Source organism: Labeo rohita, chromosome 2 (assembly GCF_022985175.1).
Source record: "Labeo rohita strain BAU-BD-2019 chromosome 2, IGBB_LRoh.1.0, whole genome shotgun sequence".
NCBI classification, from domain to species: Eukaryota; Metazoa; Chordata; class Actinopteri; order Cypriniformes; family Cyprinidae; genus Labeo; species Labeo rohita.
In genome coordinates this window covers 37,121,677-37,148,358 of record NC_066870.1, presented here as the reverse complement: position 1 = coordinate 37,148,358, position 26,682 = coordinate 37,121,677, and the positions used below count along the sequence as shown (strand labels likewise).

Genomic DNA, 26,682 nt, shown 5'->3' with positions numbered 1-26,682 from the left:
ATATGTTTGAACATCATGGAAAGATTTATTTTAGTTCCAGTTTTCTTAGAAGATCGTGTATGCGTGTGTGTGTGTGTGTGTGTGTGTGTGTGTGTATACCTACTTAAAGGAGAAGTCCACTTCCAAAACAAAGATTCACATATAATGTAGTCACCCTCTTGTCATCCAAGATGTTCATGTCTTTCTTTCTTTAAGAAATTATGTTTTTATGAGGAAACCATTTCAGCATTTTTCTCCATATAATGGACTGATATGGTGCCCCGATTCTGAACTTCCAAAATGCAGTTTAAATGAGGCTTCAAACGATCACAAATGCAGTTGTAAACGACCCCAGCCGAGGAAGAAGGGTCTTATCTAGTGAAACAATTGGTTATTTTCATTTAAAAAATACACTTTAAACACTTTTTAATCTCGAACGCTCATCTTGTTTTGCTCTCCCTGAACTCTGTGTATTCTGACTCAAGACAGTTAGTGTATGTCGAAAAACTCCAATCGTATTTTCTCCCTCGACTTCAAAAATCATTTCAAAGTCATCCGACATGGCTGCAGAAGTAGATCAAACACCCTTAACAAAAAAGGTAAAACAGCGATATAGGATGATTTCGAAGTTGAGGGAGAACATGAGATGGGAGTTTTTCGACACACACTAATTGACATGAACCAGAACAAAAACAGTCCGGGCAGAGTAAGACAAGACGAGCGTTTGGCATGAAAGAGTATATAAATGGTATTATTTGTATTAAAATAACTAATCGTTTCACTAGATAAGACCCTTCTTCCTTGGCTGGGATCGTTTACAACTGCATTTGGGATCGTTTGAAGCCGCATTTAAACTGCATTTTGGAAGTTCATAATCTGGGCACCATATCAGCATTATATGGAGAAAAATGCTGAAATGTTTTCCTCAAAAAACATAATTTCTTTATAACTGAAGAAAGAAAGACATGAACATCTTGGATGACAAGGGGGTGAGTACATTATTTGTAAATTGTTGTTCTGGAAGTGGACTTCTCCTTTAAATACATTTTGGAAACAAATGTGTGTAGAAATGAGCTAAACCTGACAAAAACAATAAAAACATAAAAGACAAAGTTTTGTATAAAGAATTTTATGTGCTGGTTATTGAAAGGCAGTTTAGTTGTTCTAAAGGCAGTAGTAGTTCTAAAATGACTATTCAATGATAAAAATGAGCTCTAGACTAATACTGATACATTTACACATACAGTACTGTGCAAAAGTCTTAGGCCACTAGTATTTTCATCAGCTAAAAAATGATTTACAGTCAGTCAAAGTCGGTCTTTTGCTGTAGTGTGTCAGTAGGATATATCAGATTACATTTCCAAACATTCATTTTGCCATTAATCGTAATAATCCAGTGAGATTTTTGTTTGCACAAGGAGTCTGACAACAGCGAGTGCTCTGCACAGAGATCTGATCTCATCATCATCCAGTCTGTCTGGAATAACATGAAGAAACAGAACAAACTCAGACAGACTAAATCCAGAAGAACTGGGACAAAGTCTCCAGGATGCTTCAAGAAACCTACCTGCAAAGCTGCAGCACTGTTAAAAGTTTTAGGCACTTGTGTAAAAATGCTGTAAAATGAGGATGCTGTCATAAATAGATTTTCTTTATCAATTACCTTCTATTAACTAAATGAAATCAACATTTGGTGCGACCATTCTTTGCGTTTACAGCAGCTTTTGCCCTAGGTGAATTTTTCAGGTAGCTTCACAGGTAGGTCACTTGAAGCATCTTGGAGACGTTGCCACAGTTCTTGTGGATTTACTCTGTTTCAGTTTGTTCTGTGTCTTCATGTCATTCCAGAGACAGACTGGATGATGGTGAGATCAGATCAGTGTGGAGCACTGGCTGTTGTCAGACTCCTTGTGCAAACAAAAATCTCACTAGATTATTACAATTAATGGCAAACAGAATGTTTGGAAATGTAAACCCATATCTTTTACTGACACACTACAGCAAAAGATAGAAATAGCTTACTTTAAACCATTTTTTAGCTGGTGAAAATACTAGTGGCCTAAAACTTTTGCACAGTACTGTATATGTAGTGATTATAATAATCAAACCCTATTTACACTTCAGATATCATACAGCATGAAATACACAAGATGCTTTGTTAGGAAACCAATGAAAAAAGTATGGACGTACAGTATCACATTGGCAGGCATTTCAATACAATTTGTGCATTTTCTTTTAAAGTTTGTGAATAATGTCCGAGGTTAAAACATTAATAATTATATTGGCTGGACTAACAGACTATACAGACTGACTGTACCTCTACTAAAAAACTAAAAGAAAAAATATACAGTACACTTGAAATATTCAATTGAAATACAGCAAAAACAAACAAACGAAATATTGCATTGATTTGTTGATGTGAAAATATATTAATCAGCAATTTTAAATTTCTGACTGGAATGTTAAATTGTGTTGATTTCAGTTTGTTTTGCTAAACTTGAGGTAGCTGTAGTTTAGATTCAGATCACAGTTTATATTATTAATCTACAGCTGCTGAATGTGTACAAACCACTATCACTAACCTTACCATATTTGTGACCCAGGATCACAAAACCAGTCATAAGGGTCAGTTTTTTGAAACTGAGATTTATACGTCATCTGAAAGCTGAATAAATAAGCTTTCCATTGATGTATGATTTTTAGGATTGGACAATATTTGGCAGAAATACAACTATTTAAAAATCTGGAATCTGAGGGTGCAAAAAAAATAAATATTGAGAAAATCACCTTTAAAGTTGTCCAAATAAAGTTCTTAGCAATGCATATTACTAATCAAAAATGAAGTTTTGATATATTTACAGTAGGAAATTTACAAGATATCTTCATGGAACATGATCTTTACTTAATATCCTAAAGATTTTTGACACAAAAGATAAAATAATTTTGACCCATACAATGTATTTTTGGCTCCCGTTTTGTGAGCCAAGTTAAGACTGGTTTTGTGGTCCAGGGTCACATATACATGCTTTTACATTTAAAAAACAGTCTGTTCTGAACTATAAATTAGTGAATCAATCAAGTTGGATTCATGCTAAATCATTTATTTACACACGGTCTCATAAAACCTGTCAAGAACACGATCATATCTGACCCCAAAATCAAAAGGAAGAAAAAAAAAAATATATTTTGCATTCGTCTATTTTTAGAAACATTGGGATTTTTTTTATGTTTAATTGTCATTATTTTAAGCTTTTAATTTAATTATTTACATGCTGATGTAAATAATTAGCTAACAGTAAAAATGACATGAGGATTTGATGTTTATATATAATATTTTCCTATACGAATATATCATTTTTGTTCTTTTGTTTTGAGTTTGGGATATGAATGTAACCTGGAAATTTGTGCAATTCACAAGCCCATCTCCACATCTAATGAAAGTGTTCAGATACAGTAAATCTGGTGCAGATGGCATAAATACAATCATAGAGCGACTGTAGTGTTGAGCTGAGCTGAGTTAGAGTTTGAGGTGGTTTCTCTCATGATCTCTGTCGATGATCTCGGTTCTTTACTCATATCTGCGGTTGCTTCGTTGATGCCCTTTTTGAAGAAGCTCCCGTGATGTTTCCGTCTGTGCTGCCTGAAAATCCAGAAATCGACAGACAGAAAATTTTAAGTTTTATATATAAAAGACCTGATATTAGACTAAATGAAATTATCAGTGAAGGTGAAGTCGTCTTCACCTTTGCTCTTTCCTGCTTTGCTGCGTCTCACTGGACTTCACAAACACAACAGCGTCTCCACCCTGAACCAGTGAACCAAATTCTCCTTCTTTGGGTTTGAATGTTAGCCTTTAAAAGAAATGACAATGTTTATTTTATATGGTGAACAGTAATCTGCATGTTTTGTAGTTTTGTGTTTTTATATGCACATACTTTGTTCAGTTTGGGATCAGTACAACTTTTTAATGTTATTGAAAGAGTCTGTTCTGCTCACCGAGGCTGCATTTATTTGAACAAAAATACAGTAAAATCAGAAAAATGATGAAATATTTTTACAATTTAAAATAGCTATTTTCTATTGTCATGTATTGTAAAATGGAATTTATTTCTGTGATCAAAGCTGAATTTTCAGCATCATTTCTCCAGTCTTCAGTGTCACATGATCCTTCAGAAATCATTCTAATATGTTGATTTGCTGCTCAAAAAACATTTCTGATTATTATGAAAACTGATACATTTTATTTTTCAGGATTCTTTGATGAATAGAATGTTCAAAAGAACAGCATTTATTTGAAATGGAATCTTTTGTAACATTATACATATTTTTACTTTCACTTTTGAACAATTTAATGCACCCTTTCTTAATAAAAGTATCTTACGGACCACAAACTCTATTATTTACATATACATAAAGCTTTGACTTTAATTTGCTAATAGCAACTAATTCATGTGCAGTAGTGTCTCTATGACTCACTTGGACTGCCTTTCTCCAGATTTGATCCTCATTCGGCGAATCGTGAACTGATTAGTGCTGAAGAAGCCGTAGAGATACGAGTCTTTCTCCCAATGTAAGTTCAGCATCAGTAGTTCGCCGATGTCTTTGTCAGACGTCAGCAGGAATGAGATGGTGCTGTTGGTGCTCATGCTGGGCCTGCGTAAAAAAATCAGACATGTTTTCATTTTAATGTCCCTTTTTAGCATTGTTTTGTGTCTAATGACATTTAGACATATTGAAGTGTGATGTAAGTACATTTTTATGGGCACTTAATTATTAAAATATATATATATATATATTTTTAAATAATGTTTTAACTCTCTTTTTAAGGAGCAAATCAGCATATTAGAATGGATTCTGAGGAATCATGTGACACTGAAGACTGGAGTAATGATGCTGAAAATTCAGCTTTAATCACAGAAATAAATTACATTTTAACATACATTCAAATAGAAGTACAGCTATTTTACATTGTAATAATATTTCACAATTTTGATTGTAGTTTTGATAAAAATAAACGCAGCCTTGGTGAGCAGAAGAGACTTTCAAAAATATTTTAAAAAATCATACCAATGGTCATGTGTATCTCCCTCTCTCTCTCTGTATACATATAAATACATAAAATGATAATATATAAATTATTTATGTCTGTATACCTTATATATATTCAGGACCTTTCCGGTAACTGAAATAAAGCTGAAATAAAATAAAAGATCAATTTTACATTAAAAACTTAAAGTTAAAAATTAGAAATGTTGCAACTAACTGAAATAAATAAGTTGAAGCTGAAGCACCAGTACTAAAAGTACTAAAATTGAAATTATTATAAAATTAAAGCTAATAAGAAACATCAAAGAAAAAGAAGTAGTAAAAATAAAACACACACACACAAAAAAAGTTTGGATTTTACTAACAGCATTGTTATTGTCAAATGAAAAGTGAAATGGAAAGCTAATTTCACCTAGTGGAAACGTTTGGTACTGCACCCAAACACAATTTTACTGAAAACTCATTTTTTGAGTTATCAACGTCAAACATATATATATATATATACAGCATTTTCATAATAAAAAAATCAACTATTAACTTTTTTTTTTTTGCTTTTTTCACTTCACCAAAAATTTGCAAGTGTCTTCTCTAGTTAGGTCTATGCTCAAACATGGCTAATAAAGCAGCTCCGCTAGCTGTTATAAATTCACTATAAACCACGGCTTCACAAGGCTTACTGCTTTTATAAAACGGTTATTCAATATACGTAGTAAGGTTTTACAAAATAAAACAGAGCAAAAACATTATTCTTCTGCCAAACAATGTAGTTTCTCAGAAACGGTTGTGGTTGCAACAAAGTGGTTGCCGAGCAAAACACAAACGTAAACAAAGGTGTATGTTTGTAGAGTCATTTACAACAGCTTTGAATGCAGCTCAACCAATCAGAATCAAGGACCGTAACTAGCCGTTTTATAACAGGTAATAAATGTATTATAACTATTGCATAAATATAATTAAGTACCAGAAAATCCCCTAAAATACAAAATATAAAATGTATCAAACTAAAATACAGTCTGTTCTTTTCAATAATAAATAAATAAACAAATAAAAATAATAATAGTCATTTTGGTCCGTGAGGGTTAAAATAAAGGGACTCACACAGTGACAGAGATGTCGTCCCTCTCATCGGTCGTCCCGAATAGAGACACTTTCATTGGCTGCTCCAGCAAAGTCATGTTTTTGTTGCTGAAAAGATGCAGCTTAATCTGGTAATGAAACACTGCGAGAGAATGAGAGCAATAAATATATAAACACTAGATGTGGATTTGTAATGCATGTTCTGAGTGGTTTCTGGCTCACCCTTAAACGGCATCATGTCGCGGGTCTTGAGGTACATTTTTGCGCTCCTTGCGCTGCGGATCTTGTTGACGCTGTAGCCTAGTTTGTTGCAGCGGTTCTTGCGGCAGCTCAGACACAGGCCCTTGTTGAAGGCGTCTTTGGAGCTGCAGCGATACGCCCAGCTCTGGTACGCCTGGTTCACCAACGAGTCGATGAACAGGTGAATGGAGCGCTCGTGCGAGCATTTCACGATCTGGTCCATGTCTGATAGAGATCAGATGATTTGAGAAAAAAAAAACTTAGGAAGTCTTACTTGGGAATTGATTTTAATAAATAATAATAGATAATTATCCTTAATAGATAATAATAGATAATAATAAAAATAATCTTCAGTAATTGAAACAACGTTGACATTTAATATTAGATGTAAAACTTAAACTTAAAAATCAGACTTTTTGGCAACTGCACTGAAATAGATAAGTTTAAGCTGAAGTACCAATATGACTAAAATTGAAAGTAAATAATAAAGCTAAATAGGAGCACAATAAAAACTAAAAATGACAAAAAGACAAAAATATAAATTTTTTATAGAGTTGGCATTCGTTATTGTTAACTAAAACTAAAACTATTAAAAATAGTTTTTGTTAACTGAAATAAATCTTAAATATAAATATTAGATTAAAAAAACTAAAATGATTTTTATTATTATTATTATTATTATTATTATTATTATTATTATTATTTGTGACTAGGCAACTAATTGAAATAAATAAGTTTAAGTTGAAACACCAAAATTACAAAATTAGAAAATAATGTAAAATTAAAGCTAATAAAAATCTGAAAAAAAAGAACTAATACAAAAAAAAAAAAAAAAAAAAAAAACACAATTTATTTTAATAGAGTTTGCATTTTACTAACAGCATTGTTATTGTCAACTGAAAATTTAACTATTAAAACTAAAGCTTTACCTAATAAAAATCATTTCCGGTAATTTAAATAAAGCTGAAATAAAATTAATTTTACAAGTAAACTGTAACGCCACGCCAGCAGAGGGAGCCCTCACCCATTGACTGCCTGTTGCTGCTCCCTCTGCTGCTTCTCTGGTAACTTCCTGTTTGGCAGCCATAAAAGGCAGGCCATGCCAAACAGGAAGCTGCGAAGTATTGTTTTGCTTTTGCGGACTCTACCAAGCGTTTATCCCTGTTTTCATTGCCCTGTTTTTGTCATTGCCACGGTTTTGTTTTATTATCATAGTTTTGCTTTTGTTTTTCCATAGTTCTGTCTAGTTTTTGCTATCGTTCCTTTCCTTGTTTATTTGTTACTTTTTGGACTGCTCTCCCTGTTTTTTGGACTCTGCCTGTTTTGTGGATTACGTTATTGTGTTGCCTTCGTCACTCTGTTTGTCTGGACACTGACCCTGCCTGTCTGACTACGATCTGTAAATAAAAGCTCGCACTTGGATCTTACACGCTTCCTACGAGTCCTGCTTGTTACATAAACCTTATTTAGAACTGTTCCCTTGGCAACTACCTGAAATAAATAAGTTTAAGCTGAAGCACTAAACTTTAATAAAATTAAAGCTAATAAGAAATATCATAGAAGATAGTACTAAAAAAAAACCGGTTTATTTTAATAAAGTTTTAATTTTACTAACAGCATTTGTATTGTCAACTGAAACTATTAAAAATAATTTAAAATAATTTAGCAATAATCTAAAATAAAAAAATAAATTTTACATGAAAAAACGTAAACTTAAAAATTTAAAATGTTCCCTTGGCAACTACAGTCATGTGAAAAAGTTAGGAAACCCTATTGAATTCCATGGTTTTCCGTATCAGGACATCATTAAAAAAACTGGTCCTTGGTTGGTCTTAAAATTTTCAAAAAAAATAAAACCTCAGATGAACAACAACACATGACAAATTGCACTGTGTCATTATTTACTGAACCAAAATAAAGCCATGAAAAATGGAAAAGCCATGTGTGACAAAGTTAGGACACCCTTACTGTTAACACTGGAATTAAGAGGGTAAATAACAGTCAAGCACTGCTGATCAAATACCTTTGATTAACTGATCATCAGCAAGTCTGAGCGCCTCTATAAAAGCATAAGCTTTGGCAGTTCACTGGTCTGGAGCCTTCAGGTGTGTGTTAACACAATGCCAAGAAGGTAAGACATCAGCAATCATCTTAGAGAAGCAATTGTTGCTGCCATCAATCTGAGAAGAGTAATACGGCCATTTCCAAATAATTTGAAGTTTATTCACAAGTGGAAGACATTTAAAACAGACACCTCTCCTTCCAGGAGTGGATGTCCCAGAACATTCACTCCAAGATCAGAGCGTGTAAAGCTCAGAGAAACGGCAGACAACCCAAGAACTACACCTCAGACTCTACAGGCCTCAGTTAACATGATAAATGATAAAGTTCATGACAATACCATTAGAAAAATATGGGACAAAATGGCATGTTTGGAAGGCTTGGCAGAAGAAAGACTCTTCTATCTACAAAATAAACATTGCAGCACAGTTTAGGTCTGCAAAGTTGCATCTGAACAAAACACAAGTCTTCTAGAATAATGTCCTTTGAACAGACGAGAGCGAAGTGGAGATGTTTGGCCATAATACACAGCGCCAAGATTGATGAAAACCTAAAGAGCATATCAGCACAAACACCTCATGCCAAAAGACAAGCATGCTGGAGGAGGGCTGATCATTTTGGGCTTGATTTGTAGCCACAAGTCCTGGGCACCTCACAGTCATCGAGTTGGCCATGAACTCCTCTGTATATCGAAGTATTCTAGAGTCAAATGCAAAGGCATCTGTCCGACATCTAAAGTTGGGCCAAAATTGGGTCATGCAACAGGACAATGATCCCAAGCACACCAGCAAATCTACAACAGAATGGCTGAAAAGAAAAGAATCACGATGTTGCAACAGCCCAGTCCCAGTCCAGAGCTCATCCTGACTCAAATGCTGTGGTGAGAGCTGTGCATAAACAAATGCCCACAAACCTCAATAAACTGGCGCAACGCTGAAAAGAAGAGTGGTCCAAATTCCTCCAGAACGATGTGAGAGACTGATAAAGTCACACAGAAAATGAATGCTTCAAGTTATTGCTGCTAAAAGTGGTTCTGCAGGCAACTGACTCATAGGGTGTCCTAACATTGTCACACATGGCCTTTCTCTCTTGGCTGTATTTTTGTTAAATAAATAATGACACTGTGTGATATGTCATGTGATGATGTTGATCTGAGGATTTATTTTTCAAATTGTAAGACCAGCCAAGGACCAGATAATTTTTTATTATGTCCTGATACATAAAAAACCATCAAATTTAATAGGGTGTCCTAACTTTTTCACATGACTGTAAATAAAAAAAAATACAAATTAAAGCTAAACAGAAATATAAAAAAATAATAAAAATTACAAAAGCAGATAACAAATTAGATTAAAATAGAGTTTTACTACTACCATTTTACTAACAGTGTTGCTGCTGTTAACTAAAACTATTAAAAATGATTTTCAGTAATTGAAACAAAGCTGAAGAAAAACAAAATATAAATATTACATCAAAAATGCTTGAAAATTAGAAAATTTGAAATGTTTTGGCTACCAACTGAAATAAATGAACTGAAGTGCTAAAATAACTAAAACTGAAATATAATTTAAAGCTAAATAGAAATGTAAAAAACGTTCAAATTTACGAAAAGCACCTAATAAAATAACTAAAAACTAAACTAAAAGGAAAACTGAAAATACGAAAATTAAAGTCGAAATAAATACTGTAACAGTGTATAAATAATACGGCTAACAGTGAAGTACTCAGACATAAAATAACTAAAACTGAAATAAATATAAATGAAAGCTAAACAGAAATATAAAAATTTACAAAAGCACCTAACAAAATTACTAAAAACTAAAATGAAAACTTGAAAATACAAAAATTAAAGGTATAAGTTCGAATAGCATTGCTAACAATGCAGTAATCAGACATACTGTGTATGCCGTAGGTGGCGATGAGCTTGACGGTGTGTTGAATGCTGCAGCCCGGCTGGAAGGTTCCTCCGTTGGGGTAAATGTCCACGTGACCCACGGGCCTCTGGATGCCGATGCTGAGATCCGGCGAGCCTCTGGTGTTTGTGTGCAGGACGTCCACAAAGGTGGCATCGTCGGGAGACAGACGCCTCAGACTCTCTGCATTCTCAAAGCTGGGGCCCGCCGGGTCCAGACCTGAAAAAAACCACAGGAAAACAGCATTTAATAGATCTGTACGCTTATATGACTCACTTGTGTCTGTCTAGATTCTTCAAAGAATCAAACAAACATCTGACAAAATTTCCTCTGGGACAAAAAAAACAGTTTGAGTAGAGCGGAATATCCTGTTTAAATGCATTAATTTGACTAGGAAATGAAGGGCTTCCTACCAGTGATTCTGTTGACTTTGTTGTTGGTGAGGTTTCCTGCCACGCCGGCCACATGCGCACCGAGACTGTAGCCTAAAAGATGCACTTTTTCTAGCGGACAGCCCAACTCCTTTACAGAAACACACAGATAAATGGGTTTATCTTATCAAGCCTGTCAAAGAAGATGTCTGGTTCATATTTCACTCCAAAAAATTTGAAATTATTACAAGAAAGGCTTTTAAGACAATATCTTCTGTATTGCTAATAATTAAGGTGGATCAGTATTATTTTATATACTTATATATTATTATTTATATACTTACATTTTATTTGTAGTAATTTTTATGTGCTTTTCTCATTTTTATTATTATTATTATTATTTATATTATTATTTAGTTTATGTTCAGTTTTAATTTATTTTCAGGTAGTAATTTCTCATTTTCATTTAGTTTTTCATCAAAAATTTATATTTTAGTTTTCAATTTTTTTGAATTACCAAAATGTTTTTAATAATTTTATCATTGTGTTATGTGCTTTTTCCATTTTTGTGTTCAGTTTTTAGTTCAGTTTTAGTTAATTTTAGTTCAGTTTTATTCATTTCCAGTTTGTAATTTTAGATCTTCAACTCTATTTCAGTTCTGACATTAGTTTAATGTAATATATTTTTATTTTATTTCAGCTTTATTTCAATGTACTTTTTACTTTTTTAATGTTTTTTTTTTTTTTTTTTTCAAATGTTTTAGTTTTTGTTAACATTAATAACCCTGGGCTTAATTTCCATAATAATATTGCTAAATAAATAAATAAATAAAAATAACAATGACAAAAAAAATATTTTAATAGCGTTAGCATTTTACTAAAGGCATTATTGTTAACTAACACTTTAACTATTAAAATAATTTCCATTAATTAAAATAAAGCTAAAATAAAATAAAATCAACTTAATTAAAATTAAAAATGTTGCCTTGCTCCAACCAGTTGAAAAATAAAAATAAAAGCTAAATAGAAGTATAAAAAAACGAATAAAATTACAGAAGCACATAACAAATTTAAATAGAGTTAGCATTTTACTAGCAGTGTTGTTTCTGTTAACTAAAAATGTTAAAAATAATTTTCAGTAATTTAAAAAACTTAAAAAAAAAAAAAATGTTGAAAAACTTTAAAAATTATAAATGTTTTCTTGGCTACTAACTGGAATAAATAAGATTAAGTTTTATTATTCCTTTCCAGTTTATCATTTTAGCTTAATTTCAGTTCTGACATTAGTTTCATCTAATATTCATATTTTATTTCAGCTTTATTTCATTTTACTTTCTACTTACTTTTTTTTAATGTTTTAGTTTTGGTTAACAGTAATAACCATGAGCTTAATTTCCATAATAATTTCATAGTTTTTTTTATTATTAAAATAATTATTTTTTTATTTATTGTATTAGTTTTTATTATTATTATTATTATTTAATATTACTATTTAGTTTTAGTTCAGTTTTTGTTTTAATTTATTTTCAGGTAGTAATTTCTAATATTCATTTAGTTTTTCATCAAAAATGTATATTTTATTTTTCACTATTTTTGAATTTCCAATTAAAAAAAAAAAAGTTTTAGTTTTGTGTTTAATTGTGTCTCTTTAAAAGTATATTACCAAATAAATAAATAATCATTTAATTATTATTATTTTTTTTTTTTATTTTATTAGTTTTTACTACTATTATTTTTTAACATTACTATTTAGTTTTAGTTATTAATTAATTTAGAAATTTATTTTCAGTTTTATATTTTATTTTTCACTATTTTTGAATTTCAAAAAAATGTTTTTAATAGTTTTAGTTTTAATTGTGTTAAGTATATTACCAAACAAATAAATAAATAATCATTTATTTATTAATTTATTCATTCTTTTTTTTTTTTTTATTAATTAATTCATTCTTTTTTTTATATTTTTATTTATTTATTTATTTATTTATTTTTTGGCTGATTTTTGTAAATATACAAGTCATTACCTGTCATTTAGGTTTTTGACCTGGACATGTCCTTTGTCACGGTGGTGATGAGGTAACATTCGTTTGACTGTCATTACAAAAATGCTCCAACAATAAAATGAATGATGCTAACAATGTGTTTTTCTGCATACCTCCAGCCAGTTAACAAACTTAGCCACGTCGGCCCCCACCAGCCTGGTGTTTTCAGCTGATTTGGGGTAGTGTTTGTTGGCCCGATCCAGCCAATCCACAACAATGACGTTGGCACTGGGTTCACGTTCAAACAGAGCCGTCACCAGCTTATACACCCAACTCTCAAACAGACCCGCCACCTACAGGTCACACAGACATTATTTAGTAGTACTACAGCTAAATAAATGAAGTAAGAGTAACAGAAACAAGCTGCATGCGTTTTCTGAACTCACCGACCATCCGTGGATAATAAGGAAGGTTTGGGAACCATTTTTGAAGTTACAATCTGAAACAGAGGCTCGTTGTCCTGGGACGAGGTAGCAAAGATCCTCATCAGGGAATTCTGGGTTTCTGATAGAGAATTTGGACTCAATATCACTGTAGTCCACTGACTGCTGAGTGGAGTTACCTGAAACAAACAGCACCTCTTAATATCCTTTACATGCAAAATCATAACATGTGCATTTTCATGTGCATTAAATTTCTGTAATTTATTTTGATCGTATTATAGACATATGTGAACGCCAGAGGAGGATGGGTTCCTCAAAAGGTTTTCCCAAGTTATTTCCTCATCCACTTTCTTCACTGTTGGCTTTGGTTTTGCTCACTGGGGCTTGTAAGCCATTATTCTCTGTAAAGCTGCTTTGAAACAAGTATTGTGGCAGTCAAATAAAACTGGACTTGCTGATCCAGAATCAGTGTATATGCAATGACCAGATTAAGTAGATCATAAGAAATGGAACCACACTGATCCTGGACCTGTGCAGTAGTTAACTCCACATGTATCTAAATACAGCTGATTGCAAAATAAGCAATAATGTGTGTCTATATATAGATATGTATAAGTTTAATGCCTCAGTTTAGTTCTTCAACTTATTTTAGTTCTAACATTTAGTTTTTCATCAAATATTTACATTTTATTTCAGCTTTACTTCAAATAACATTTTTTTTTTTCAAAACTTTCAATTAACAATAACAACCCTGGGCTTAATTTCCATAATAATTTTCATTTCTAAATAAATAAATAAATAAATATGTGAAGTTTTTCATCAAATATTTACATTTTATTTCAGCTTTACTTCAAATAACATTTTTTTTTTCAAAACTTTTAATTAACAATAACAACCCTGGGCTTAATTTCCATAATAATTTACATTGCTAAATAAACAAATAAACAAATACATATATAAATACGTTTAGTTTTTCATCAAATATTTACGTTTTATTTCAGCTTTATTTCAAATAAGAAAATATTTTTTTCAAAAAATTTACTTAACAATAACAACCCTGGACTTAATTTCCATAAATTATATTGATAAATAAATAAATAAATAAATAGACTTCATTATCTGCAATTTAGGTTTTATTACGTTTATTTATTTCTTATTTAATCTTCATTTTATTTATTTATTTTTTCTTTTTTACAGATTTTATGTCTCTCACACACTCACATACATATAATTACTTTAAATATAAAATGTAAAACGAATGTAAAATGAAGATTAAACACAAATACGAATTTTAATAGTTGTCTCTACATTATTTCGATGGTCAAAAACTTACTTGCAAACACTTCTTCAGTAGAGCTGGAGATTGGTTCGCTCGCAATAACATAAAATCCGATAAACAGCAGCCAGAAACTTTCTTTTCCCATAGTACAGAATAAATAAATAATTTTAATTTTACAGTACAGTACAAATAAATAAACAGTTGCAAGCTATTTTTCCCAATATAACGAGCCAACGGAAGCTCCGCGTGTTATTTATCTGAGAACCTGCTGCTCCTCGCAGCATTTATACCGAACAATGCGTGTTTTTTCGTGCTCTTCGGCGATTGGCTGAAAGTACGCGGGGGGCGTGACTAACGTGCTCAAAGTGGGGCTCTGTCAGCAAATCAAAGGAGAGCGATTTACATTTACACAACTGTCAATCACAAGCGTAACGTAAACAACTGCATATGCATGAACGAGTCCTTTAGCCTTTGTGTTCAGCGTGAAGATTTAAACATTGTGATGCTAAACGCTAAAATAGTTTTGGATACACAGTAAATCTAGGTAAAGAGCTAAGATTGGATATTTTAAACGCATATCTTGTTTTTTGTGATAGATATTATTAAAAAGGATGGCTACTCGTATATTTCCATTACCTGAATCTTACATTTAAGAATTTATTTTTAATTAATTTTGTAAAATTATTGTCTATTTTTTGTTTTTATTACTGGTTATTTTATATATTATAACCTTATTGTTTTTGTTTATATCTGTGAATATCTATATTTGTTTATATTCCTGTAGTGGTAAGCAGAAAAAACACTTCAGACACTATATTTAGATCTGATTTCAGCAGTTTATTTTCTTAATATCACTTGTCAAAACATCTAAAGTAATGCTATTATTCTAAAAATGACAGTTCTTCCAGTATGATCTTATGTCTCCTAGAATTCCTATATTCCTAATTATTATTAGTCAAACACACTAAATTTATTATTAATAAATTATTAACTTATTTAATTTAATTTAATTTAATTGTATTTATTTATTTATATTTGTTTAAATTATATATATATTTGTTTATATATATATATATATATATAAAACCTTTGAAGTTTTACATTTTATTTATTTTTTTTTAAAAATCTGAATATATTCTCATTTATATGCACCAGCTTTTATTTTATTTTATTTTATTAAATTTTTTATTTTATTTGTATTTATTTAATTTTAATATATTTTTATTTTTTGTTTTTAATTTTTAAATCTTTGAATTTTTTTATTTAATTTACATTTTTTAAGTCTGATTATGTTATTCTCATTTATATGCACCATCTTTTATTTTATTTAATATTATTATTATTATTATTATTATTATTATTATTTTATTTTATTTTATTTTATTTTATTTATTTGTATTTATTCTTTTTTGTACATTTTTTAAATTTTATATATCTTTTTATTTTTTTGTTTTTAATTTTTAAATCTTTGAATTTTTTAAAAAATATTATTATTATTATTATTTTAAGTCTGGTTTTATTATTCTCATTTATATGCACAAGCTTATTGATTTATTATTACTAAAGTCTTTTTCTCAGGAGAAACATTTGAGCAGCAGGAGACTGTCCTTTTAATCTCAATGTTTTTTAGGAAGAATAAGATATTAACGAGACTACAGTGATTTTCTTTTCCTATAAGTGACTAAAAACACTTTGTTGTACAGTCTTTCCCTCAGTGAATGTGAGATGTTGCATTTTATCAATCTGGCAGTGCGTCTCATTGTTGCATTATATCTCATGTCAAATGTTGTAACATCTTCTGTCCTCGTCCAGTTATGCAACTGTCAGCATTAATTTGATAAACTGTATCAGCAGGCTGTTTAATCTTCATTGAAACAGTTTTCACAAACATTTAATCAGTGTTTGCATTACAAGTTTTAAGCAAAGACCAAATAAATCAAATAATTAACTACTATTTCAGATTAATATAATCTGTTTTTCTTTATGTACTGCAGCGCCCTCTGTTGACAAATGAAAACACTTCTTTTATGATACTTTCATCTTATTAACTGAAGTTCCAGATCTCACCACTAGAGGGCAGCTGTCAATCATCAATGTCAAATTATTCCTTAAAAGAGTCATCAATACTTTGACTTTTGACCTCTGCTCTGACCTAGGAAAAAGTCATGTATACATGACAATGGGGTATAAGATTTAACATATATATATATATATATATATACATATATATTTATAATTAATATATGATTTTGTTAGTTCATAGTTACATACGGTGATAATCAAATTGTATTGAATCAAACATTACAGGTTCATCAATGATTAAAAATCAGTTTTATATATAAAAAAGCATGTCTGAAAGAACAAAGATTATTTAATAATTACTTGAAGTTGAATAGATGTAAACTAAAGAAAAAAAAAAAAAAGTTTCATGACAAAGCAACATTCCTTTTTTATTTAGCTTAACTTGATGTACTAAAATAGGCCTAAATAAACTAAAACCGAAAAATTAAAGTAGATAGAAAGTATATAGACATCTTAAAAAAAAAAAAAAACTAAAACTAACAAAAATAAAGCTAAAATTATTAAAATGTAACTAAAATTGAAATCAAAATGGGAAATATAAAAATAAAAATTCTAAATCTTAATAAAAAGCTATAAGAGTATCTCAACTGATACTAAAACAACACTAGCTCTAAGATTTATTTAACTTAAGTATTTAAAAAATATATTTGCATATTGCATTATCATATTACTGAATATAAAACACATGAAAACATCAAAACAAGAAATGTTTGGGCAAATGCTGGGCTTTTCCGTAAAATTAAATGTACATGTTGATCAGAGACAGTTTGGTTTTCTATGAACTGTTCCTTTAAGAGAGTAAACTGATGAACTCTATAAGCAGATCTTATCTGTAGTTTTTAATGTAATATTGGCCAAAATGCTCTTGAAGCCAGAATTTTTATGCCATAATATGTAGAATATGATGAAATGTGACACTGAGCTGCTGGAATTCTGGAATGTTGTTTAGTTTTCCTTCAGGTCCTGTTCCAGTCTTCTAGGAGATGTTTTATGACTTTGACATTTCATCTTACTGCTTCACATAAACAAATGCAGCATTCCAGACTGAAACTCCACTTCACTGCTATTTCTGTGAAACATTATTATTCAAAAAGCAGATCATATTAGACAGATGAAAAAGATTTTTAAATGCCGTTTTAGGTTTTAGGCAATAAAACATTATTACTTACCGTAATAAAATCTGGAACATTTACTCCCTCTCAGGCCATTCGTGACGTAGATGAGTTTGTTTCTTCATGCAAACTGATTTGGAGAAATGTATCATTCCATCACTTGCTCACCAACAGATCCTCTGCAGTGAATGGGTGCCGTCAAAATGAGAGTCCAAACAGCTGATAAAAACATCATAGTGTTCCACAAGTAATCCAAACCACTCCAGTCCACCAGTTAATGTCTTGTGAAGTGAAAAGCTGAGTGTTTGTAAGAAACAAATCCATTATTAAGATATTTTTTATCTTCAAACCTTTGCTTCTGGCCAAAATATGAGTCCATAATCCATAACGCTAATGAATAACGCTTCCTTCAGTGAAAAAGTCCATCAAAATCCAGCCACATATTTATTTAGAGCTGTTTTGGACTGTAAATGATGCTTGATCTGTGCGGATTTCTCTCCTGATTCAGATCAAATGGCTTTATCACTGAAGAAAGCAATTTTATGGATTGAGGACATTTTAAGACATATGCAATGTCTTAAAATGTTAAAATGATGAATTTGACTCTCATAATCATGCATCTTTTGGTTTCACAAGATGTTAACTGATGCACTGGAGTGGTTTGGATTGCTTGTGAATTACCATGATGTTTTTATTAGCTGTTTGGACTCTCATTCTGACGGCACCCATTCACTGCAGAGGATCCATTGGTAAGCAAGTGATAGAATGTTCATGTATTTCTGTTTTTAAATCAACATTTCATTTAAACCTGTAACAGAGTAGGTTCATTGAAGATCAGCTTTCTTATAATAACATCTCAGTCTCATACTGGCATTGTGAAATTACATTCAGTTCTTTTGCAGTATGTCAAAATCCTTCGAGGTGGGATGTATTTGGCTGAAGACGTCTGCCAGACCTCATTAGCAGCATCACTATCACATCTCATGCCCTACACGTCCAGCTAATGTAATATGAACTCATGATGTGCCGTTCTCAATGAGTGACTCACGGTCTACAGCAGGACCACAACTACCTCCAAAACCCCTTAAAAGGGTTTATCTAGACTATAAAACACTTTCAGGTCATGATCTCTAAATCATCTGGAGCAGAAGTAGGATCACAGAGCTGGAGGATGAATGAGAGAGCAAGAGATTTCATCCAAAAGTATTTGTCTCTCTCCTCCCTGAGGTCTCAGACGGCTCGATGTGTCTCGTTATGGCTCTTTGGCTCGTTTCAGCTGCTCTCTCAGTAACGACCCTCGAAAGACGGCCTGATTTAATGCTGTCTAATTCTGTCTGATTTGCTCTTCTGCTATCAGAAGCTCTTCAAAAATTACCATGGTAGCTAAAGTTTTATCTATTTTTAGGACATTTATGGCCAATAACAATTTTTTTAATTATTTTGCAAGGGAGGAAATAATCAATAAATCTTTTCAGTCATTCTAAAATCCAGCAACTGTTCAAAATTTAGGATTTTGATAGAAGTCTCTTCTGCTCACCAAAGCTACGTTTATTTGATTAAAAATACATAAAAAACAGTAATATTGTGAAAAAATATTCTAATTTAAAATAAATCTTTTCTACTGGAATATATAGTAAAATGTAATTTATTAATGAGATTAAAGTTAACATTTTTTAGCAGTCTTTAGTGTCACACGATCCTTCAGAAATCATTCTAATATTCTGCATTTATTTGATTTAAATTACAGCAAAAACATAAAAAATTGTGAAATATTATTACAATTTAAAATAGCTGTTTTCTATGTAAATATGTTGTAAAATGTAATTTATTTCTGTGATCAAAGCTGAATTTTCAGCATCATTACTCCAGTCTTCAGTGTCACATGATCCTTCAGAAATCATTCTAATATACTGATTTGCTGCATTATTTGATCTAAATTACAACAAAAACATCAAAAAATGTAAATATTATTACAATTTAAAATACCTGTTTTCTATGTGAATATATTGCAAGATGTAATTTATTTCAGTGATCAAAGCTGAATTTTTTTAGCATCATTACTCCAGTCTTCAGTGTCACATGATCTTTCAGAAACAAGAAACATTCTCAAGAAACATTATTATCAATGTTGAAAACAGTTGTGCTGCCCAGTATTTTTATGGAAACAGTGATACATTTTATTTTTCAAGATTCTTTGGTGAATAAAAAGTTCAAAAGAACAGCAATTATTTGAAATGGAAATCTTTTGTAACATTAAAAATGTTTTATTGTCAATTTTGATTAATTTAAAGCACCTCTGCTAAATAAAAATATTAATTTCTTTAAAAAAAAAAACCTTTTGAACAGCAGTCCGACATATTCTGCCTGTATTTGAGGTATTTTTTTCATATACTACTGCATCTTCTTAATGTGTGCCACAGGGATCTTGAGACTCCAAAATAAACGTCTCACATTCTGAACATGCTATTACCCTTGCGGGATTCAACAGACAGTCTTAAGTTGCTCCTCAGCCTTGAAGCAGTGACAGAGAAACACAATCACCCTTGAACTTTAAGTGTGATTATGAATGAAGGATGTTGAGGATCTGAGGACTCCTCTGGTTTCAGTAGAAGTTATAATAAGCTGCTGTATGGAAGCTTTTAACATATTCAACAACAACTTATATTGCTGTTCTTGTAGCTCGACTAACGTATAGTGCTGGTCAAATGTACACTAAATAGATTGGAAGTTATTTTAGATTTAAGCACCTGTCAGATGGGGTCATAACTTACAGAAGTAGCTGATGATTTAGTCGGAATGGAAATTATGTCAAGAAAGCAACAGAAGCAACTTGAACAGAAGTAACAGCTAACATATGTGCCTGTGTTGTTTTTGTGCGATTAAGACACTATTATAGTTTTTAATATGTAAAATAATTATTATTTTGCATTGCTTTTTATATTATATTATATTATATTATATATTTAGGGCTGTCAAATGATTATTTACGATTAATCGCATACAAAATAAAAGTTTGAGTTTGCCTAATATATGTGTGTCTACTGTCCGTAATTATTATGTATATATAAATACCCACAAATTAATATATATATTTAAAAGAAATATGTTATTTATGTACAAAATGTTATAAAATATTTGATTAAAATTATAATAAATATATATACTTGTAAATATTTCTTAAATATATACATGAATGTGATCGTATTTATATATACATAATACTTACACACAGTACACACACATATATTAATCTTTTGACAGTCCTAATTATATTATATTATATTATATTATATTATATTATATTTAAGGCTGTCAGTCGATTAAAATTTTTTAATCTAATTAATTACATGATGTTTTGATTAATTAAATTAATCACAAAATAAGTTTGACTGAAAATTTAAAAAAGATTATTTAAAGCTATTTTTGTGTTGAATTAAGTAGACATTAAAAATTGTAGCTTTAGAAAGAAATATTTTATGTAATTCAACATATGTCTTTATGAGTCATTCATTCATTCGATTCGTTCAAACAGCTGATTCATTCATGAATGAAGTAAATGGCTCTCTTTATGAACAGACCTTTTGAATCATTGATTCACACGATTCATTCAAAACACAGATTCATTCAGAAACTAAACTCAGAGACGTGCAACAATTCTGCTATGGCTTCAAAGGTAATATGTTCTCTGGGAAATTGAGCAAAAACACGCAATACAGTGTTAAAAAAAACACAATATCAACTTCTTATTTACTGAACTGTTGTAAAAAATCACATTTAAGCTTGTGATCGGGACAAAATCAGCACTTGTGTCATATTGCTCTTGCTGCCTGTGTTGTGAGTACATCTCATGTCCGTAAAGTATTTTCTTAATATATTTTAATCAACATAAAGATGCTTAATTTTCTAGTATACACTTATATTTTCCCCAGTCACACTACTATATGGTGAAAAAGCCATATCTTTTATTCAAAAATTATGTTTATATCACATACAACCCCGAGGTATTCAGCTCTCTGATTTTGTAAAGTTGCTCATTCTACTCTGCATTTAAGCATGAAAATTGCCTCAAATTTCATAGTTTTGCCTTCAGTTAGATTATGTTATCAAGACATCTGGGTGTGTGCTTCAAAAATAACAAGTGTTTATTGTGATTTTAGAACATTTCTGGAGTTGTTGCCCTGCATCGTTGTCAACAGTCAACTATATGAAATGTTCGATGATGTAGGAAGAGCGGGGCACAAACTAACGCTGGGTTGTAACACGCGTGGTTTAAATATTTCCACACGCTAGCGTAACCAAATTTACGGCGTTTACTGGATGCCATGGCAACACTATACAGAGAAAAAAGTGTGCCAAAATTCAAAAGCCTTTTGAAGATATCGCTGAATATTTATTTTACCATAGTAAAAGACAATTTCTGGCTGAAGTAAATTTTTAATCTCAGCTTTTAGTATTCATTTAAAATGAGACAAATCTGCTATTATTTTAATCTCCAATCTGTTATTTATCAGTTTATTAATGCTTGGCAAACCATCAGAAGACACAAACCAGTTTTACATTCCAGTCTCGCTGATGGGGAATGTTGTAACACTGCGTTACAATCTGCCCCGCAATATTAAACTATGCTTTTCTATGACATTAGCCATGTCATTTTCACTATTTACTTTTATGGATTTTAAAAAGAAACCACAAGAAACGGGTGAATAAAGACTGACAATCGATGTTTAATGTTGAGAAATTATTATTTCAAGAAATGTAAAGCAATTTGGCTCGTTTATATGTCTCGTGTTCTATGAGAGCTGTGTTTGGAGGGAGGGAAGTGTTTCTCTGACTTTCTGAATGTGTTTCATCTATTTGCGCACATTGTTTTCAACTATACTGTATAGCTGTGTTTTGCGATCAGGGCCGTCCCACGCATGGTTGCGTGTTCATCGTGAACCTCAAAAATTTGACATTTTTTTAATTTTTAAAAAACGCCATTATTTTATTTGAAAAAGTTAATCATTTTATTTTATTGACAAAATATTTTAGTTTGTCGTGTATATTTTTTAATTCAATCAGATAACATTTTAAGCTGTCATATGGTCATGTTACAACGCGCCCCTCACATGTTGTCACTTTTCACTTCCTTTCTTTTGAGGTAAATAAAGAAAAACGTATACACTGTAATTATGTAACAAACTACATATTTGTACTAGACAAGTATAAAAATAACGTGGGTAAAAAAATTATACTCTGAACCCCACGTGGATTTACACAAACTGAGAAATTCAAAAAGTGTTAGATTGTGCCCTGCGCTCCCCTACAGGTCTGGGGTCAGTGTGTTATGTATTAAAATATTTTAATCACGTTTTTTCATAACTACATGTTAAACTGACAGCCCTAATTATGTTATATTATATTTATTATATTATATAACTTTGAGTGTGTATCTACTGAAGTGCATTTCTGATGTTTACATTAGTGGAGTGTTTGCTGTCAGTGTTGGGCTTCATTCTCAGGACCTCAGCTAAGCTCTTGACTCACACTATCAAATCAGTCTATTCCCAAGGTGCCCACATGCTTTTTTGGGTGTTTTTACCATAATAGGGCATGAGGAGATGTAGATGCATTTCCTGTGGGAGGATCTTTTTCCTCTCAGTGATGCAACTACACTCTTTCTTACTCTCTCTCTCACTCTCCACTGTATTTCTATCATTTGTCCTTTTTGTAGTTTCTCAAACATGTTTATTTAAATCAAAAAAACCTTGAGGAGGTGCACTGTGTGTTTATGCATAAGGCTACGGCATGCAACAAAAACAGCAGCAATGAAAAATCAGTCATAAGTAGCACGAGTATATTTGTAGCAATAGCCAAAAATACATTGTATGGGTCAAAATTACAGATTTTTCTTTTATGCCAAAAATCATTAGGATATTAAGTGTCCCATGTCCCATGAAGATATTTTGTAATTTTCCTACCGTAAATATATCAAAACTTTTTTTTTTTTTATTAGTAATATGCATTGCTAAGAAGTTCATTTGGACAACTTTAAAGGCGATTTTCTCAATATTTAGATTTTCTTGCACTCTCAGATTCCAGATTTTCAAATATTTTCCAAATACTGTCCTATTCTAACAAACCATACAGTGAAAGCTTATTTATTCAGCTTTCAGATGATTAATACATCTCAATTTAAAAAAAGTTGTATTAAGTGACAACTTAGATATTTGAGTTTGTTAAAGTAGCCCAGCTGCCTTAAAGTTGAATCAACTCAAATATCTAAGTTGTCACTTAGTATAACTTAACATTTCAAGTTGAATTATTTTTTTTTGAGTTGACTGAACTTAAAATTTTAAGGCAGCCGGGTAACAAAAATATTTTAAGTTGACTCAACACATAGTCTTTTACAGTCAGGGTCACATATGGTTTCTTCTGCTCATCAAGGCTGTATTTATTTGATTAAAAATACAGTAAAATCAGTAAAATTGTGAAATATTTTTACAATTTAAAAGAACTGTTTTCCATTTAAATATATTTAAAAATGTAATTTATTTCCGTGATGAAAGCTGAATTTTCAGCATCATTACTCCAGTCTTCAGTGTCATGTGATCTTTCAGAAATCATTCTAATATGCTGATTTGCAGCTCTAGAAACATTTCTGATTGTTATCAGTGTTGTCTAACATTTTTGTGGAAACTGTGATACCAAGCAATCAAATGTTTCATGAGACTTTTGTAGTGGAGCAGATCTGTCACTCATTGCTGCTGGATTACCACAGTTGTTGTGTTTTGTGTAGCATAGGCATTTAAAAATGTTATCATTTCATTATTGACTGTATTTTAAGACCCAGCAGCTGTTAGGTTTCTCCAGGCTGAAGAAGAAAGACCATCATAAGCCTCACCTGTCTGAGCCGAGACTCATGGGACCACATTACCATCATCCTCCACTTGAGCTGGTAAATACCATCCTCTTGTGTGTTTAATGTCAAATATGTAATTCTCAAAACTGAACAGTGATGAAGAGTTGATGCATTTAACTTCCTGTATAAATAAATAAACACAGATGGAATATTATACAGTAGTTGATTATGTGAGAATAAAGAGAGTGTGGATGGATGCTAAAGACTTAAAAGCACAGCAAAAGTATGTAGATCAACGTTTTCCCAGGACAATTCATAGTAATTCTGTTCTTCAGAATGATTATCTATAAAACGTAAGTTGTAAAGCAAGCCAATGGCAAACAATGTGGCCATTCCTCATGAACACAGCAGAAAACAATTCAGATTTGCTCAAGCATTTTCATCTCAGACTTTTCCTTGGCTCAAAATTCAGCTTTTTCCATTTTATCCTTTTTTTTTCCACTTCCACTCAAGCAGCCGAACCAACCCTGTTATTATGAATCAAACACACCACTGTAGATCAAACTACATAAGAGCAACCAGGAAAACTCCATTAATTCAGAAAAAGAAAAAAAACTATATTGTATTTTTGTTTATTTTATATATTATAGATACAGGTATATATAATTGTTTCTGTTTGTTTGTACATTTATTTATTTATTTAGGTAACTACATGTAGATTAATTTTTGTGCTAAATTTATTAATTTTAATTTTTGTGCTAAGTTTACATACTTAAATATTCTAAATTTGGTTATATATAAAAGTATATCTAAAATGTAAAATTATTTATTTATTTAATAATAAAGTTATTTATAATTATTAAAATAAAGTAACCACATATATTTTAGATTAGTTTTTGTGCTGATTTTTTCTCTTTATAGTTAAATGTCTTAAATTAAGTATATATTTATATATCTAAAATGTAAAATTATTTATTTATTTAATAATACATTTATTTTTAATTATTAAAATATTTGTGCAAAATAAATTTATTTCTGTGTATAGTTCAATGTTTATTTTACTTAATTAAATTAAGAATATATTTATATAAAAATGATATTTAAAATGTAACATTATTTATTTTAATTAAAATTTAAGTTATTCATAAATAAAGTTTAAGATTTTAGATAAGATTTTTGTGCAAAATGTATTTTTTGTATGTAGTTAATTAGTTTACCTTAATTATTTATTATAATAAATTCTATATAATATGTAAATTATACTCCTTGCGTATGTTCATATATTTATTTATTTATTAATATTTATTTTTAAAGTAACCACATATATTTTAGATAAGTTCTTGTGCTGAATTTTTGGTTTATACATTTAAATGTTCTAAATTAAGTATATATTTAATTATATATTAAAATTATATATAAAATGTAAAATTATTTATTTATTTAATAATAAATTTATTTATAATTATTAAAATAAAGTTCAATATTTTAGATTTTGTGCAAAATTAATTTATTTGTGTATATAGTTAAGTGTTTCGTTTAAATTCATTAAATTATGCATATATTTAAATATAAATAAAATTATATTTAAAATGTAAAATTATTTATTTATTTAAAATTGTTTAAAATAAAGTTATAAATTATGTTATAAAATAAAGTTTAAGATTTTAGATGGGATTTTTTGTGTAAAATGTTTTTTGTATATAGTTAAATGCTTTAACTTTTATTTAGTAATACATTCTATAAAATATGTAAATTATATCCCTTTTGTATATTCACATATTTATTTATTCATTTATTTTTATTGTTAATTCATTAATTTATTGATTAATTAAAGTAACCACATATATTTTAGATTAGTGTTTGTGCTGAATTTATTTTTTTGTTTATATATTTAAATGTTCTAAATTAAGTATATATTAATTATATATGAAATTATATTTTGCAAAATTAATTTATTTGTGTATATAGTTAAATGTTTTATTTAAATAATTAAATTAAGAATATATTTAATTATATCTAAACTTATATTTAAAATGTAAAATTATTTATTTATTTAAAATGAAAAGTGTACAATTGTAGATGAGTTTTTTTGTGCAAAATGTTTTTTTTTTGTATATAGTTAAATGCTTTAACTTAATTATTTAGTAATAAATTCTATATAATATGTAAAGAATATCCCTTGTGTATGTTTATATATTTATTGATTCATTTATTTTTATTGTTTATTTATTTATTAAAGTAACCACATAGATAAATGAT

The 26,682-nt window shown here is 30.1% G+C and overlaps 1 protein-coding gene across 1 annotated transcript; it reads right to left on the bottom strand.

The window, feature by feature from the left end:
* Positions 1 to 1,092: 1,092 nt before the first annotated feature.
* Positions 1,093 to 14,629, bottom strand: LOC127151951 (lipoprotein lipase). Its single transcript, XM_051092310.1, has 10 exons — positions 14,443 to 14,629; positions 13,113 to 13,288; positions 12,840 to 13,019; positions 10,730 to 10,838; positions 10,302 to 10,535; positions 6,325 to 6,567; positions 6,124 to 6,244; positions 4,456 to 4,632; positions 3,723 to 3,830; positions 1,093 to 3,619 (listed from the first exon to the last, which is right to left on the bottom strand). Exons 1-10 carry the CDS (start codon positions 14,531 to 14,533, stop codon positions 3,463 to 3,465), a joined length of 1,596 nt encoding a protein of 531 aa, XP_050948267.1. The 5' UTR covers positions 14,534 to 14,629; the 3' UTR covers positions 1,093 to 3,462.
* Between the last annotated feature and the right edge of the window lie 12,053 nt (positions 14,630 to 26,682).

Bases quoted from the DNA above. Each gene is read 5' to 3' on its own strand.
- LOC127151951 (XM_051092310.1), bottom strand. From the start codon at position 14,533: ATGGGAAAAGAAAGTTTCTGGCTGCTGTTTATCGGATTTTATGTTATT. The intron at 13,289-14,442 runs GTAAGTTTTTGA...TGTTTGTTTCAG, and splicing joins TACTGAAGAAGTGTTTGCAA to GTAACTCCACTCAGCAGTCA. The intron at 4,633-6,123 runs GTGAGTCCCTTT...TTTTTTACGCAG, and splicing joins GACGACATCTCTGTCACTGT to GCCCAGCATGAGCACCAACA.